This window comes from Drosophila santomea, chromosome 2L, assembly GCF_016746245.2.
Source record: "Drosophila santomea strain STO CAGO 1482 chromosome 2L, Prin_Dsan_1.1, whole genome shotgun sequence".
Taxonomy (NCBI): Eukaryota; Metazoa; Arthropoda; class Insecta; order Diptera; family Drosophilidae; genus Drosophila; species Drosophila santomea.
Window position 1 is genome coordinate 26,577,783 of NC_053016.2, and position 17,230 is coordinate 26,595,012.

Here is a 17,230-nt window from a genome sequence, read left to right on the forward strand (position 1 = left end):
ATCTCCTGTTGGGAACAGAAGTAAGTACAGAAGTAGCACAACGAATAAAGTGTTTATTAAGGCAATCTTATTTATCTTGAAGAAGGGACCATGCCAAGAATATACTTTAAAACGAGATGTTTTGTACGAACAAATAGCGAGACAAGAAATGCGCCACAAAGCTAGAATGCAGATACAACAAGAGAGAACGCTATAGTCGAGTTCCCCGACTATCTGATACCCGTTACTCAGCTAGTAGAAGTGCAGGTTTGTGGGCGTTAGAGTGGGCGTGGCAAAAAGTTTTTTGGCAAATCGATAGAAATTTAGACGACTAATACAAAAATGAAAAAATATCTAAACATTTTTCAAAAGTGTGGGCGTGGCAGCTTTGGGCGGTTTGTGGGCGTTAGAGTGGGCGTGGCAAAACGGTTTTTGGCAAATTGATAGAAATTTACAAGACCAATACAAAAATGAAAAAATATCAAAACATTTTTCAAAAGTGTGGGCGTGGCAGTATTGGGCGGTTTGTGGGCGTTAGAGTGGGCGTGGCAACATGAATCGACAAACTTGCGCTGCGTCTATGTCTCTGGAGTCTGTATGCCCAATCTAAACTTTCTAGCTTTTGTAGTTCCTGAGATCTCAGCGTTCATACGGACAGACGGACGGACATGGCCAGATACTTTATATGGTCGGAAACGCTTCCTTCTGCCTGTTACTTACTTTTCAACTAATCTAGTATACCCTTTTACTCTACGAGTAACGGATATAATTAGACAGTATTTCATTTATTTGAACGTAATTGTTAAACCTGTTGGAACTTTTTTATTTTGTCTTAAAAGTTAAATTTCAATTTTATAGAAAATGTTATAATTTCTTGTCCGCACTACAATTAGCTAATATAAATCGATTATAGCGTTCTCTCATCTTATTTTTCATAATTTTTTAAATTAAAGCATACCTTCTTCTCCGTTTATAATGATGTTGATGTTGTCGCTTTCTAAAACGTCATTAGAATTTTTACTGTTAGTAAACTTTAACATATCAATTCCTTCGTTATGTTCTTCGTTCTCCTGTTGAATTTGATTAGTGATATGGGTTTCTTGAAATCGTAACACTTCGTTTATGCCCTTTTTGTGACTTGCTGGGTGCTTCCGACGCGATTTTCCTGTTGTTTGCATGTGAGGTGTTGGTGTTGTGGTCAACTTGGGCGGCAGCCGAAGCTCTACAAGAATGCAGAATATATGAAATATAGAATGCTAATTAAACGATAAAATCTCTTTGATTCCTGTTCTCTAAGTGTTTCGTAACATAATTTAGTACTATTACTATACCCGTTACTCGTAGAGTAAAAGGGTATATTAGATTCGTTGAAAAGTATGAAACAGGCAGAAGGAATCTAAGTACCTGGAAGACACAAAAAAGAACTTTTACACCTATCAACTAAAAAGCAGCAAGGGACTGCAAGTTGTGCTAAAAGGTATAGAACCTGACGTCACCCCCTCTGAAATTCAAGAAGCCCTTAAGGCCAGGGGTTTCTGTGCCAAAAATGTTAGCAATATTGTTAACAGAAACAAAAGACCGCAACCACTTTTCAAGGTCGAGCTCGAACCAGATAGCAAAGCCTAGTCCTACAATGAAAAACTCTCTGTCCACCCAAATCCTCTAGCAAGGGTCTTAACTCGGGTCTCCAGCCGAACCCGCCTGCAACGTTCAGACCTTCCAACCCAGCCATAACTTGTAAGGGCCACTGTCTCAGTCTACATGACTCCTAGTTAGGTTATAGAATAAGATTTGATACACTTATTGTTAGTCTCGTAAATGAGAAGATTCAATAAATAAAAGCAAAGCATTTAAAAAAAAGAAGGAATCGTTTCCGACCAAATAAAGTATATATATATGTCCGTCTGTCTGTCCGTCCGTCTGTCCGTCTGTCCGTCTTTCTGTCCGTCCGTATGAACGCTGAGATCTCAGAAACTTCAAAAGCTAGAAAGTTTAGATTAAGCATACTGACTCCAGAGACATAGACGCAGCGCAGGTTTCTTTTTGTATTAGTCTTTTAAATTTCTATTTATTTGCCAAAAAACTTTTTGCCACGCCCACTCTAACGCCCACAAACCGCCAAAAACTGTCCGTGTTGAAGACTCTCCTTCGCACTTCCACTACTTCTGATTTTATACTCACTTCAGCTCAACGTATATACTCTCTTTATGATAATGAATTAATATTATTGTTAATGAATTTTATTACATATACGAATCTGCATACACCGAAACGAACATTAACTGGTGGGTCTTTTGTATAAAATACCGTTATAATTTAGAACATAGTATAACATACCTATTTAAAACGATCTATATCATAGGCAAACCAAATTTTGTAAGAGCTGCGGGATTATCCTTTGATAGGTGACTTATTTGGGTGTCATAATCACCTTTTCAACATAAGATCGCCGCAGTTGCTGACTGTGCCTGAGAAATAATCAGAACTCAGTCGTCAGTCTTAACAACCTCACAAGCTTAGCTGTCACTTTTACAATCGGGATGACTACCTACTTTTGTGTTTACATTATATGTATCGTTGCTGGCCGCGCAATACGATTCCCTATGTCATTGCTGACAGCCGAAATTGTTTCATTGTGTATGACCCCTTCTCCATATATCTTTACTAGCTCCCCTACTCAGGTTTTTACTAAATCAAGGTTAATAATCAATTAACATGACATGAATTTTAAAAAACGTATACGTTAGAGTGGGCATGACAAAAAGTATTGTATTAACTATTTTAGTCACAAAATTCTCCTTCGCACTTCCACTATCTGAGTAAAGGGTATAAGATAAGGTAACTCGACTATAGCCTTATCTGTTGTGTTCTTTTAAAATCAAAGTCCTTTGTTTTTTTAATGAAAGACATAAAAACATATGATTACGAAATTTTCTATACTACTACAATTAAACTACGTGCCAGACCGACGTTTGATTGTAGGGAATTAAAATCAACGACTCCTGGGCTAAGCCAGGACGTTCGAAATGTTTTAGTCTAGGACGAACAGGGTCGTGAGCGGGGTAGCAGATTACCAATAACTAGAGTGGTACTGACTTCCATACTAGCGGCGAGACAGGCCGATGATGTTTATAAAGGCCTAATTAGACAATCAGCATCAGCAGTAAGCTCGATAATTTAGTGAGCTTGTCCGACTGTAAGGCTCAGTTATGGACGAATTATTAGGAGCTGGAGGTGGAGTAATCAACCAGCGAAAGCAGAGAAAAGGATAAGCGGTATTATTATAAAGGGCAACGAGCTGGAAGCAGCGGATGTCATATCTGTGTGACTAAATTGAACACAGAGATGAATAATCTACAGACTCGTGTTTCTGAGATCAGTAAGGCTTGTGAATCGAGTAATGACGTGCGAACGCTATCTTTCTAGCTTTAAAGCGAACGGTCGTGATTTTTTCTGTGCTCCGGTTTTGAATAAATTTTATTTTTTTAACATAATTATTACTGCTCTGTTTGAGTAGCGAGTGAATCTAGTTTAAACAAAATAACTACATTTTTAGCTTTCTGTTTTTGTGTTTTCTTGAGTCTCTCTTTCGTGCGTTTGTTTGTATGCACATAAACTGCGCTATGCATCCGCTCTCTCAATCTCTCGCTCTCTTATACAAAATTCAAAGTTCCGGTACATTTAACAGCTCGCTTACAAGTTTTAATTTTGTGTCTTCGTACATTAATCTGAATATAAAAAACATGGAAATAATAACAAATGGCGACAGGTAATAAAGCCTAAGCAGCCAAAAATGACTTGTTGGCTGTGTTGATCTCGTTTTCGTTGACTAGGTTGACAGTTTAACAGCCTTAAACTATTAGAAGAATCTCCAAGCGCATAAAAGCATGAGGTGGTAGGATGCCTAAGGTGAAGACCCCGCAGCCACTAGCATATGATTAACAGGACTCCACAGCTGGTGAGCTGTCAATGGCAGCAAGTCCTTACATGTTGCTAAGATCGGAATCAAAACATGATTTCGAGCAATCCGATCAATCCGGCAGCAGCTGGCCCATCAAAAATACAAACTGCCAATACCCCACGGAGATTCCACTAACGAAACAAATTTTCGTTTCTCGGCTTTTCTTTCATAAAAACCTCTTCTGATATATTGTCTTATATACAAGACAAAACAAAAGCCGATAATATAAAAGTGGAAAGCTTAACTTTCCTTACGCTAGGGACATTTCATCTTTTAAGATAACTGTCCCTAATGAACTATTTTCGACCATATTTTCTGGCCGAATAGAATGGTGGTAAAGGAGTTCAAAGCTAAGATTAAAAATAGGAATAAGGTGCCCGTGGGAATTAAACTTTCCTAAATTGTATTCTGATAGCATTTCCTTTGCATCCCATATCTTTGTGTTTACAGAGACTTGGTCAATGCCGGAGATAATTATCTCTGAGTTTTTAACAGGTACACAACATATAGGCATGATCGTCCCTCCAGACAGGGAGGTGGAGGACTTCACCAATTGCGGTTAGCTCTACCCTCACGTCAGAGGCGGCACTTTATGACGACTCCCGTAACGTCGAATTCATATGCGTAAAGCTGTCATTTTCTGATAGCTCCCTTTATATTACGTGTTCTTACATTTCGCCGTCATCTGAATTCTCAGTATAAATAAATCATTTATCCGTTATCCAATCAGTTTCAAATAGACTTTCCGATATTAGAGCTACACGTGTAACAAGACGATTTCTATTATGATATGATATTATGAGTGCAGACGGCTATCAAGAACCACCTTTGGCTAAACGATCGTAAGGTAAACTCACAGACAATTAAAGATGCATACGTTTTACCTGACATCGAAGGCTTGTTAAGTTGATTGCAAGAGTTTCTGCTATAGTCTTGAAGGATGCTATCTGCTATCGTACCAGGTCGCCTATGGTGAGGAGATCACTGTTATGCATTTGGCTTATGCAACGCTGCACAAAAAATGTGCCGACTGATGAACATAAATGCATATAGTACGTGCCCTTTTTAATAATATGTTATAAATATCAATAAGCACAATCACATTAGAGTTACATCTTGATGTTCATTATTAATACGTAAACATGAGGCGGTTTAAAATTAGAGTGCTATGTTTGCGGGTTGGATAACTCTCCCACTTCTAAAATGACGCGTCCCCCTTCACTACGAATTTCGTTAAAACGCTCATTTAATTCTGTTAAAAATATTTACTCATAATTTGGTTATAGTTCTGGCCGTTTTTGTTTGGTTACAAATATAAACAAGATAGAACGCTACAATCGAGTTCCCAGACTATCTGATACCAGTTACCCAGCTAGTGAAACTGCGAAGGAGGCTCTTCAACACTGACAGTTTTTGGCGGTTTGTGCGCGTTAGAGTGGGCGTGGCAAAAAGTTTTTTGGCAAATCGACAGAAATTTAAAAGAGTAATACAAAAGTGAAAATATCAAAACATTTTTCAAAAGTGTCGGCGTAGTAGCTTTATGCGGTTTGTGGGCGTAAGAATGGGCGTGGCTAAAACATCTTTGGCAAATCGATAGAAATTTACAAAACTAATAGAAAAATGAAAAAATATCAAAACCTTTTTCAAAAGTGTGGGCGTGGCAGCTTTGGACGTTTTGTTGGCGTTAGAGTGGGCGTGGCTAAAAGTTTTTTGTCCAATCGATAGAAATTTACAGGACCAATACAAAAATGAAAAAATATCAAAACATTTTCAAAAGTATGGGCGTGCCTAATCTCAACTTTCTAGCTTTTGTAGTTCCTGAGATCTCGACGTTCATACGGACGGACAGACGGGCAGACAGACGGACATGGCTAGATAGACTCGGCTATTGATCCTGTTTAAGAATATATTTAATTATATGGTCGGAAACGCTTCCTTCTGCCTGTTACATATTTTTCAACGAATCTAGTATACCCTTTAACTGTACGACTAACGGGTATAATATTTTAAACATCGAGACTAAAGTAATGGAATTACTCCAACAATTTCCCCACTCCAAAGTAATTATGACCTATAATGAACCGAGCTTTACCTCTGCTCAATTTAAATCCTTTGCACAAAGATGTGGTTTAACTCTACACTTCTACATAGCCGAGTCGATCTGGCCATGTTCGTCTGTCCGTCCGCCTGTCCGTCGATATCTCAGGTACTATAAAAGCTAGAAAGTTGAGATTAGGCATACAGACTCCAGAGACATAGACGCAGCGCAAGTTTGTCGATTCATGTTGCCACGCCCACTTTAACGCCCACAAACCGCCCAAATCTGCCACGCCCACACTTTTGAAAAATCTTTTGATGTTTTTTCATTTTTGTATTGGTCCTTTAAATTACTATCGATTTGCCATAAAACTTTTTGCCACGCCCACTCTAACGCCCACAAATCGCCAAAAACTGTTGAAGACTCTCCTTCGCACTTCCACTAGCTGAGTAACGGGTATCAGATAGTCGGGTAACTTGACTATAGCGTTCTCTCTTGTCATACCCGTTACTCGTAGAGTAAAAGGGTATACTAGATTCGTTGAAAAGTATGTAACAGGCAGAAGGAAGCGCTTCCGACCATATAAAGTATATATATTCTTGATCAGGATCAATAGTCGAGTCGATCTGGCCATGTCCGTCTGTCCGTCCGTCTGTCTGTCCGTCTGTCCGTATGAACGTCGAGATCTCAGGAACTACAAAAGCTAGAAAGTTGAGATAAAGCATACAGACTCCCAAGACATAGAAGCAGCGCAAGTTTGTCGATTCATGTTGCCACGCCCACTCTAACGCCCACAAACCGCCCAAAGCTGCCACGCCCACACTTTTGAAAAATGTTTTGATATTTTTTCATTTTTGTATTAGTCTTGTAAATTTCTATCGAGTTGCCAAAAAACTTTTTGCCACGACCACTCTAACACCCATAAACAAGACTCTCATTCGCACTTCCACTAGCTGGGTTACGGGTATCAGATAGTCGGGGAACTCGACTATAGCGTTCTCTCTTGTTTTTGCTCTGAGTGGAGCAAAAACCAACATCTGTGGCTCTCTCGGGGCAAGAGACCATTTTCGGCTGGGTACTAACTGGGCCAGTGTCAGCCTCAGCCCAAAGCAGAATTTCCTCTTTTTCGACACAGATCTCCCACGCGTACGATAATTCACTGGACAAACTACTCACAAAATTTTGGGAGGTGGAGAATATACCAACAAAGTTGGTAAAAGAATCCGATTCCATGTGCGAGAAGAATTTCCTTCAAACGACCACGAGAAACAGAACAGAACATATCGGTTCCGGGCTAGGGCATTCTAGGTCTTTCGCGTTGGCTCAGTTCTTAAGAAATGAGCAGCGTCTAAAAAGAGATGAGGCCTTGAAAGCGAGATACGATTCGGTGATCCAGGAATATCTCGACTTAAAGCACATGCGACAAGTTCTTCCTACACATGATTGCAACGCCTATTATATGCCACATCACGCCGTCTTAAAACCGGAAAGCGTAACTACTAAACTCCGTGTAGTATTCAATGCCTCCAGCCCTTCATCGAATGGTACCAGTTTAAATGATATCCTTCATGCTGGCCCTGTCTTACAGTCCGACTTGACCATTCAAATTCTGAAGTGGCGCTATTTCCGATACGTGTTCAGCGCCGATATCGAAAATAATGTATCGGTAGATCTGGGTAGATCCGAAACACACTCCATTCCAGCGAATACTTTTCCGTAACAATAGAGGGGAAATCAGAGATTTCGAATTGAAAACAGTAACCTTTGGAGTCAATTGCGCGCCTTTCCTGGCCATCCGAGTACTGCAGCAACTAGCAGCTGACGTAGAACTCAGCCATCCAAAAGCTAGCAATATCATTCGAAATTTCATGTATGTGGATGATGTTCTAGCCGGAGCGGATTCCACGGAAGAAGCTCAGCTCATGGTGCAAGAGCTCCGCGACGCTCAGAATTCCGCCGGATTTCCATTGAGGAAATGGACCTCCAACCAAAAGGAAGTTTAAGCGGCCATTCAGAGCAACCATCTATTAAATACTGATTTTCTCGAGATCGATGCAGAAAGCACTGCCAAAACCCTCGGTATTCGCTGGAAGGCAACCTCCGACGAATTCTTCTTCGTCCCGCCAGAGTTGGCTATTGAAACGTCCTTTACAAAACGCCAAGTCCTGTCCCAAATTGCCAAATTGTTTGACCCTGCAGGCTGGTTAGCGCCGTTTATCGTTCGAGCTAAAATTTTCATGCAGGAGATTTGGCTGCAGGAGCTTGGGTGGGACGAAAACATTCCAAATTAGCTTTTTCAGCGATGGCTTAATTTTCTCCAAAGTTATTCGGTTTTAGAGCAGATACGCATTCCACGCTGGCTATCGTTTCATCCAGATTTCAAGGTCGAGCATCATGGCTTTTGCGATGCATCGCAAAAGGCTAATGGGGCGGCAATATATGTGCAATTATATATGCAATTATGGTGCAACTCCTAACCGCGAAAACCCGGGTAGCACCAGTCAAAACGGTTTCGCTCCCAAGACTGGAACTGTGCGGAGCGTTATTGCTTTCCGAAATGGCTGCAGCCATCATTCCGCAGATGCCTACGATTAACTCCGAACTTTACTGTTGGACGGACTCCACGATAGTGCTTGCATGGTTAAGCAAGCCAGCGTGCCAGTGGACCACTTTTGTAGCCAATAGGGTGACGAAGATCGCCCAGGCCACAAAGACAGAGAATTGGTCTCATGTTCAATCTGAGCATAATCCAGCAGACCTGGCAAGTAGAGGAGTTTCCCTCCAAGATCTAGCCGATAGCCAGTTATGGTGGCACGGACCGACTTGGTTGCAAAATCCACGCAACCAATGGCCAACTCAGGTCGACAACGCTCCGGTGACCGACCTGGAGAAGCGTGCTCTAAAAGTTCATCTCGCAAAAGCTCCTTCTGAAGAGTTGTTGGCACGTTTCTCCAAACTTGAGAAAGCTCTACGGGTCCTTGCTTATGTTCATCGCTTCATTCAGCGGTGCAGAAAGCAGACATCTCCATCTGATGTGCATTTGCTGGCCACTGAAATCGCCGCCGCCGAGCGGTTCCTAATTTCAAACAATCAGCGCAGAGAATTCCCTGTGGAATATCACTGCCTAAGTGAAAAGCGTCCAGTGCCAAGTTCAAGTGCCATCCTAAGCATAAACCGGTTTCTAGATCCGCAAGGACTGATCAGGGCGTGCGGCCGTGTGGCGGCTTCCGAAAGCCTTCAATACAATGAACGGCATCCAGTGATTCTTCCGTATAACTGCCTGATTTCTCGCCTCCTTGCGAATTTCACTCATCGCATAACTCTCCATGGTGGTAACCAGTTAATGGTGCGCCTCATCCGGTCGAAATACTGGATTCCGAGAATTAAGAACCTGATGAAAGCAGTAGTAAATTCGTGCAAAGTATGTGTGATCCACAAAAAGCGGTTGCAAAGCCACCCATCAGGGTGTCCTGCCCAAAGAAAGAGCATCGTTCTCCCGACCATTCACGTATACTGGCATGGATTACGCCGGTCCGTTCGATATAAAGAACTATACGGGAAGAGCATGTCTTATTACAAAGGGGTATGTGTTAGTTTTTGTTTGTTTCTTCACCAAGGCCATCCATTTAGAGTCTACATCTGACTTAACGATGCAATGCAAATGCAATGGCAATTTATTACTCCGGGGGCACCCCATATGGGAGGCCTTTGGGAAGCAGGCGTAAAAAGTTTTAAGACGCTATTTTACAAATGCACTGCCACACGAAAATACACGTTCGAAGAGCTCTCCACGCTCTTGGCAAAAATAGAAGCTTGCCTTAACTCCAGGCCGCTCTCTCCTATATCTGAGGATCCGACAGATTTGCTGGCTCTGACGCCAGGTCATTTCCATGTCGGGGGACCCCTTATGTCCACCGTGGAACCCGAAGTAAAGGGAGAAACGAAATCCATTCTAAATCTGTGGCAGCATTTGAAAGCTCTCCATAAGCAGTCCCGTGTGCGATGGAAAGAAGAGTACCTCAAAGAACTCCGCAAGCGCACTAAATGGCAGGCCCCGTCCAAAAATCTTCGCATCGATGACATGGTCGTCATCAAGGACGACAACTTACCCTCTAATGAGTGATGGCTGGGCAGAATTGAGTCTGTCTTCCTAGGAGACGACGGCCACGTCCGTGTAGTAAATATCCGTACTGCACGTGGAGTTGTTAAAAGTCCAGTGACAAAAGTGGTGCTTTTGCCGACGGAGTCTTCCGAATCTCCACAATAATAGGCGCTCCTCCCGTCGTTAGTTGTAGTTCTCTAGCACTAATCTCCAACCGGTGCCAACCCGGCAAGCAGCTTCGGCCTCGTCCCAACGTTCCCGCCGGCAAAATCCGCCAACTCAGCGTAGGAGTTCACCGCCACGACGCCCGGAATCGACCACGCCAGGCCCATCGCTCTCGTCGCTGCTGCAACGCCACAGCGTGAACATCCTTCCGACAGCGCTGGTCAAGTTGGAGACCGGGACGAAGACCTTCGAGACCGCAGCACTTATCGATCCGTGCACCCCCATGAGCTGCATCGACGCTTCGTTGGCGTCAGCCTTTACGCTTCCGATGACGACGACGAGAAGGTCTGCACGACGACGATTCGCTCCGGGATCGACGCGAACACTAAGCTGGAGGTCGTGCTCAAGATAGAGCCCAGTGTGCGGATCCGCACACCTGTCCGGGCATTGAGCGACACAGTGGTGTCCAAGTTCCGGGACATCATGCTGGCTGATGACCAGTTCCATCGGCCTGCTACCGTCTCCATGGTCTTAAAAGCAGATGTTTATCCAAAGGTTATCCAATCCGGATTCCTGACCTTCGCCTAGGGAATGCCGGTCGCTCAGAAAACTGTATTTGGGTGGATCGTGTCCGGTGCCTGCAGCCTGCCGTAGGATGGCTATGTTGCAACCCCAGTGATTGCAAGGGGGGCGGAATGTCCATGTTACGGGGTTTGGACTGTCACCCGCTCTCCGCTCCCTCTTACGCTCTTCTCTCCCTCTTACGCTCTCCCGCTCCTCACCACAGAGTCTCCAAGGAGTCTCCGCTGCGCTTGGGAGAGCCTAACTAATTAGAATAAGCACCAGTGTAAAAACTATTACGAACGAATAAACACACGCCCGGTCGCGCCAGCGCAATTACGAAAAGTCTAGTGTTCGCTTTTCTTCGAGTGATTCTTTTCAGCATATTTGGAAAATTCCAGGACCAGCAGCCCCTCTACAACCCATCAGTACCCAATTAATAAGTCAGATTCTAAACCTTATATTTCATAAAACACATGTTTCGCTTCAAATATTGTTAGTATATGGTAATATTTTATAATTGAGTATCCATGAACTGTAGATACTCTCTTGAAAATTGGTAATTATTTTCTATTTTTATAAATTCCCTTTTTGATATAGCAAGAGGAGGCCCCTGTGTCGATTAATATTTTTTGATGTTTTTTTTTGTATTTCTGTCTATTCTTGTTATATGTGGTATTCCTCTGTAGGACTTTGAATTTAAAACTGATCCTCATCAATGTTATTTATTCTTTCTGGGCTGGTTGACTTACTGTCCCAGTTGCTTCCCTTTTTAATGGGATTTGTGGTTCAATTTTTTGTGCTTGGTTTTGATTATAAATATTTCTTTGTGCAAAATTATTATAATTCTTCCTGTTATTATTATACCCTCTGTTATAATTATTACTCGGACGATTTTAATACTTTATGAAACTTTCAGCTTCCATTGGTTCTGGTGGGGGTTGTACCTTAGAATTGTTATTTGAATTCCAATTATTATTTTGCCCAAAGTACCCGTTTTGCGGCCAATTATTATCATCTGGTTGTTATTCCAATTATTACTCATTCTGTTATTATTATTATTCTGTCTTGAATTTACTATATTAAATCTTAGGTTATTTCCCTGACCTTTATTTTTATTCCTAAACCCATAATACCTATTTGCAAATTGGGCTCGAAAGTTGTTAGACTCTAATTCATGTCAATTTGCCAAATCATTTGGAAAGTCTGGTGGGTTTAGAGGAAATAGTGCTTCTGAGATTGAACCGTTTAATCCAGAAATAAAAATTCTAAGAGCGTTGCTCCTAATTGTTTTATTCGTTCCTTTGCTTATTTCGCTGTCTCTTCCATATGTCATTATAGTTTTATTTATTAGTAATGTTATTTTCTTGTTTACTTCGATGTAGAATTCTGTAATGGTCCCTGCCTAAGGATGCTTAATTCTGATTCGAGAATATGAATTGGGGTTTTATCGTTATAAATAAAATCCAATCTGGAAAGAATTGCTTGGAAGTTTAAAACTGTTCCATGGATAGTTAGAGCATAATGTGCTGCTCCCATGATTTTATTACGTAGAATTGTTAAAGCGATAAAATATTGTTCGCTTCGAATTTTATAAAGACTCTTGGCGGTTTCTGCCGCTTCTCTCCAGCCTACATATTGGGTTATTTCTCCTGTTAACTTTGGTACAGATTTAACTACCTCTAGAGTAGTTTTACATTTGGGTCGATTGTTTGGATTTTATAATTTTCGACTTCATTTTTGCTAGCGTTTATCTGCCCTTCTATCCCTTCTATTTTTCTGGTTACTTCACACTGGAGAGCGTTTCAGAAGATTTTATAAACACAGAAGACCTATGTATGTTTAATATTTTTTATGATAATTTAACAGTAATTTGATTGCTCAAATACTATACATTTAATGCAATATAATTTTACTTATAATTTTAATTTTCTTGCAGTAAACAAAAACATCGAAAGTAAGATAGAAATCCTTAAAGACGGAGCAAACATTTATAACTCCAAAGGCGTTTGTGCAAGAATGTTCTTATTTAATTTACTTCTAGCGGAAACTCACACAAGAAATTTCTTCTTTTCTTAACAAGTTTTTCCGTTTATTTGGTGAACTTTAATAATATCAGTTTCAGTAACACAAATGGATATTTAATCTGCATATAACGAATATCCATTAAGAACTAAATATTTAAAACAACAATTGTAAATATCTTCTGTATTAAGTTTTTGTATAAGAAAGGTTTCAATAACCAAACCATGTCATCAGCTGATGCATACAAAAATTAATTTATTTTCAGTTTCGAAAATCTTTTCGATCATTCCAGTTCCGTTACCAATTTACACTTATTAATCGGTTAATTAATTCCATTGTCAGATTGCTGGCGTTGGATATCCCGCCGCAGACAGGATTGGTGCTGAACCTCCGGGTGCCATTGTTAAATTAAAATCTTCAAAACTTTTTATTAAATTTTCCAGATTTTTTTCTATTAATAATGGATAAAATAGATTTTAATTTTTGTAATACTTTATAATATTCCCTGTATCTTGATCTTGTATTATTTAAAATTTATTTTTAAAGACTTAATAATATTATATTCTGCTCACGATACTTTCCGTTGTAGTCTTTCTTCAGTTTAGTTGTCCTGAACATTTTCTGTTGGGGTCTTCCTTCAAAAATTTGTTGTATTCAGCTGTGGCGGGGGATGGCTCTCTACTCTTTCTTCCTTCTTGGTGTTGATTTTTATACCCGTTACTCGTAGAGTAAAAGGGTATACTAGATTCGTTGAAAAGTATGTAACAGGCAGAAGGAAGCGTTTCCGACCATATAAAGTATATATATTCTTGATCAGGATCAATAGCCGAGTCGATTTGGCCATGTCCGTCTGTCCGTCCGTCTGTCCGTCTGTCTGTCCGTATGAACGTCGAGATCTCAGGAACTACAAAAGCTAGAAAGTTGAGATTAAGCATACAGACTCCCAAGACATAGAAGCAGCGCAAGTTTGTCGATTCATGTTGCCACGCCCACTCTAACGCCCACAAACCGCCCAAAGCTGCCACGCCCACACTTTTGAAAAATGTTTTGATATTTTTTCATTTTTGTATTAGTTTTGTAAATTTCTATCGATTTGCAAAAAAACTTTTTGCCACGCAAACCCTAACGCCCACAAATTGCCAAAAACTGTCAGTGTCTAAGACTCTCCTTCGCACTTCCACCAGCTGAGTAACGGGTATCAGATAGTCGGGGAACTCGACTATAGCGTTCTCTCTTGTTTTTTTTAATATTCTGGTTTTAGTTTTCAGTTGGTTTTTACTTGTGTTTGTTGTTGAGTTCTGTTTTTGTTAAGTTCTGTTAGTATCGTGTTCTTGTAACTTGTACTAAGTATTCAGTCCACCTTTTTTTTAACTTCTTAATTGGATTATTGCATTAATTAATTTCCAATTAAGTTTTCCACGATCACTGTCACAGTTGTTAGATGTCGTTGGATTAATGAGGATATTTTCATTTTTCCTCTAAAAATATGGGTTGTTGGCGGCGCGAGTTCCGTTTTATATTTAACTTATTATCGTAAATATTTATTTTTAGAACTTTTGAATTACACCGACCCACGTTGGTCGCCAATTAAAATTGTTGTTAAAAAATTATCTAAAACTTTTAAACTTTATAATATAAAATATTACAAGACATTATTATCGGATTTTATCTTAGACCGTTATCGATCCGATCTCTCTCGATTCTAATTCCTGATCCAATCAACCTCGGCCAGAAACCTTTTTTTTTAAAACTTCTTGAACTTTCAATCATGTTTAGAATAAAAGCTCTGCGTTGTGAAATTCAATTATGCTGAGCGATGCAGTTTGATTGAAGCGCAATAAGTTGACCATGGTTTGGTCTCCAAGCGAATGCTGTGATTCTGAGATTTTCATTGTTTATCTTAGCGGGTAGCTAAGCGCTGGCAAAGGCAATGACAAAAGCAAAGACAAAGGAAATGCCTCCTAGATAGAAATTTAAAATTTGCCTGTAAAATGTGATAGAGTGCTATGTTTGCGGGTTGGATAACTTGCATGCTCAGGACGCAACACTCTAGGCCCAAGTCCGTGCTGACGGAACAATGCCGATCAAATATTGCAAGACCAATCATAAAGTTAAAAAAATCAAAACAATCTTTTAAAAGTGGAAACCTTCCAATAAATACTTGCAAAAGAAAACGTCAAAAGAGTTAACTTAATATTCTAGTTCTCAAGAGAGCGAATACGATAAACCTTTAGGAACCACAAGCTCTTAACCAAAATCAAATCTAAATTTTCTGGAGTCCAGGACGCTAGTTATTAATGTCTGGCAAAACAATAAGATTAGTTGTAAAAGGGAGGGGGAGAGTTTTCTAAATCCTTTTGACTTATGTACTAAATTTGGTAACTGAATAAGGTAGTGAACCAGGTGGTGAGCGATAGAGTGGGCGTTGCCAAAATGTATGTAATATCAATAGAAACTGGAAAGCCTAATAACAAATAAAAAAATTGTTTTGGCAAATCGATTGAAATTTACAAGACCAATAAAAAAATGAAAAAATATCAAATTCTTTTTCAAAAGTGTAGGAGTGGCAGTACCAAAAACTAACAACAAGTTAACAAATCTTAAGTGTAAATACTAATTACCAGTACATTTCTTGAACTTATAAAAGCGGCCCTAAAAAAAAGAAATTACTGCTGGGTTGGCAAGTCGTTTCGACGTAGGCGTGATCGGCTGCTTAGCCTTGTTAGACTCCTCGCGAGCTGGTTAGGATGCGTTGATAGCTTGTTAAGGTACTTTTCCTTTTTTTCCGCAATTTCATCTTTTACAAGTGGCACGTTTAGATCTTTGTGAATGTTGGCGTTTCGAACATTCTCAATATCTTCGTCTGGGCTCTCTGAACGATATCGATGTTGCTGTTGCTGGCATTTCCCCATAGCTGGCAGCCATAAATCCAGATTGGTTTTAGCACTGAGTTGTAGAGCAGCACCTTGAAGTCCAAACTGAGTGGTGAGCGGGAGTTGATAAGTCAATAAAGGCTGTTGGCCTTCAGTTTTAAGTGGGTTCTCTTGGCTCCGATGTGTCGGCGCCAAGTTAGTCTTCTATCGAGGTGTACTCCCAGTTACGTCACTTCGTTTGCTGGTGGAAGTGCGACGTTGTTTAGCGTGAGCGGTGGACAATCTTGCCTGTTAAGGGTAAAAGTTACTCGCTTGCATTTTTGTTCGTTTACCTTTATACGCCAGTCGGATAACCACTTTTCCACGTCGACCAGGTAGATTGCTAGCTGAGATGATGCTTTGATTGGGCATCTGGAGCGTCTGAGAATAGCTGTGTCATCCGCAAATGTTGAAACTGTCAGGTTGCTGCTTGTAGGAATGTATGCTGTGAATAGGACGTATAGTGTTGGGCCTAGTACGCTGCCTTGTGGGACACCGGCTTCAATACTGTGTTCGTCGGTACATCAGACCGTCCAGCCAAACTCTGTCGAATGCCTGCGAAACATCTAGAAATATCGCAGAGCAGTATTCCCGTTTTTCAAATGCGTTTCGTATTTCTGATGTTATGCGGTTAACTTGCTCAATAGTTCCGTGTTTTTCACGAAAGCCAAATTGGTGTACTGGTATTGTGTTGTGCGTGTTCAGGAATGGAGTAATAGTCAGAGACAGTAGGCATTTTTCGACAAGTTTCGATAAGCAGGATAGAAGGCTTATGGGTCTGTACGACGATGGAACAGAGTGATCTTTTCCCGTCTTTGGTATCATTATTATTGTTGACTTTTTCCATCTTCCTGGAAAGTAGCCAAGTTTGTTGATGGCGTTGAAGAGCTGGGTAATGCTGCATACGGCACAGTAAGGCAGCTCGATAATCATCTTAGGGGTAATTAGGTCGCACCTTGCAGATTTTTTTGGGTTCAGATGTTCTTTGATGATATTTGAGATTTCGTTTGAGCGAAACACAACTGGTGCATGATGATGCTGGGAGTCGTCTGTTGCGGGCGGAATTTCGAACGTGTTTGTTGCAGAATTCGGTTGGAATACTTTTTGTAGATGAGTGGCAAATGTGCTGGCTCTATTTTTGTCGCTACGAGCCCAACCACCTGTGTGGTTTCTAATAGGGACCACTGGTACTGTGGGTGAGCAAAGAGTTGGGTGAGCTTTCCACAGTGAGTTTTTTGTACTGGATGTTGATAATTTTTCAATATAAGTACGTTGGGCAAGCTCTTCTTCTTGCTTTAAAGCTTTTGTAAGTTTGCGTGTGGCGTCTTTTAACTTTTGTTGTGCCGACGGTGATCTGGAGAACTGCCATTCTCGCCGTAGGCGCCGTTTTTCGAGAAAAAGTTGTTCGATTTGCAGGTTGGTCTTTTTATGATTTGTAATTTTGCTTACTGTTTGCGGCGTTGAGCAGCGAGCTGCAGCAACGATGT

The 17,230-nt window shown here is 40.7% G+C and overlaps 1 protein-coding gene across 2 annotated transcripts in view; it reads right to left on the bottom strand.

Moving 5' to 3' along the window:
• LOC120444328 (lachesin) overlaps nucleotides 1-17,230 on the bottom strand; it is a 278,432-nt gene that overhangs the window by 19,750 nt on the left and 241,452 nt on the right. For both annotated transcript variants that reach the window (XM_039623884.1, XM_039623893.1), the window contains one exon: nucleotides 938-1,201. In XM_039623884.1, the coding sequence (XP_039479818.1) occupies nucleotides 938-1,201 (264 nt within the window). The remainder of the gene's footprint in view (nucleotides 1-937; nucleotides 1,202-17,230) is intronic.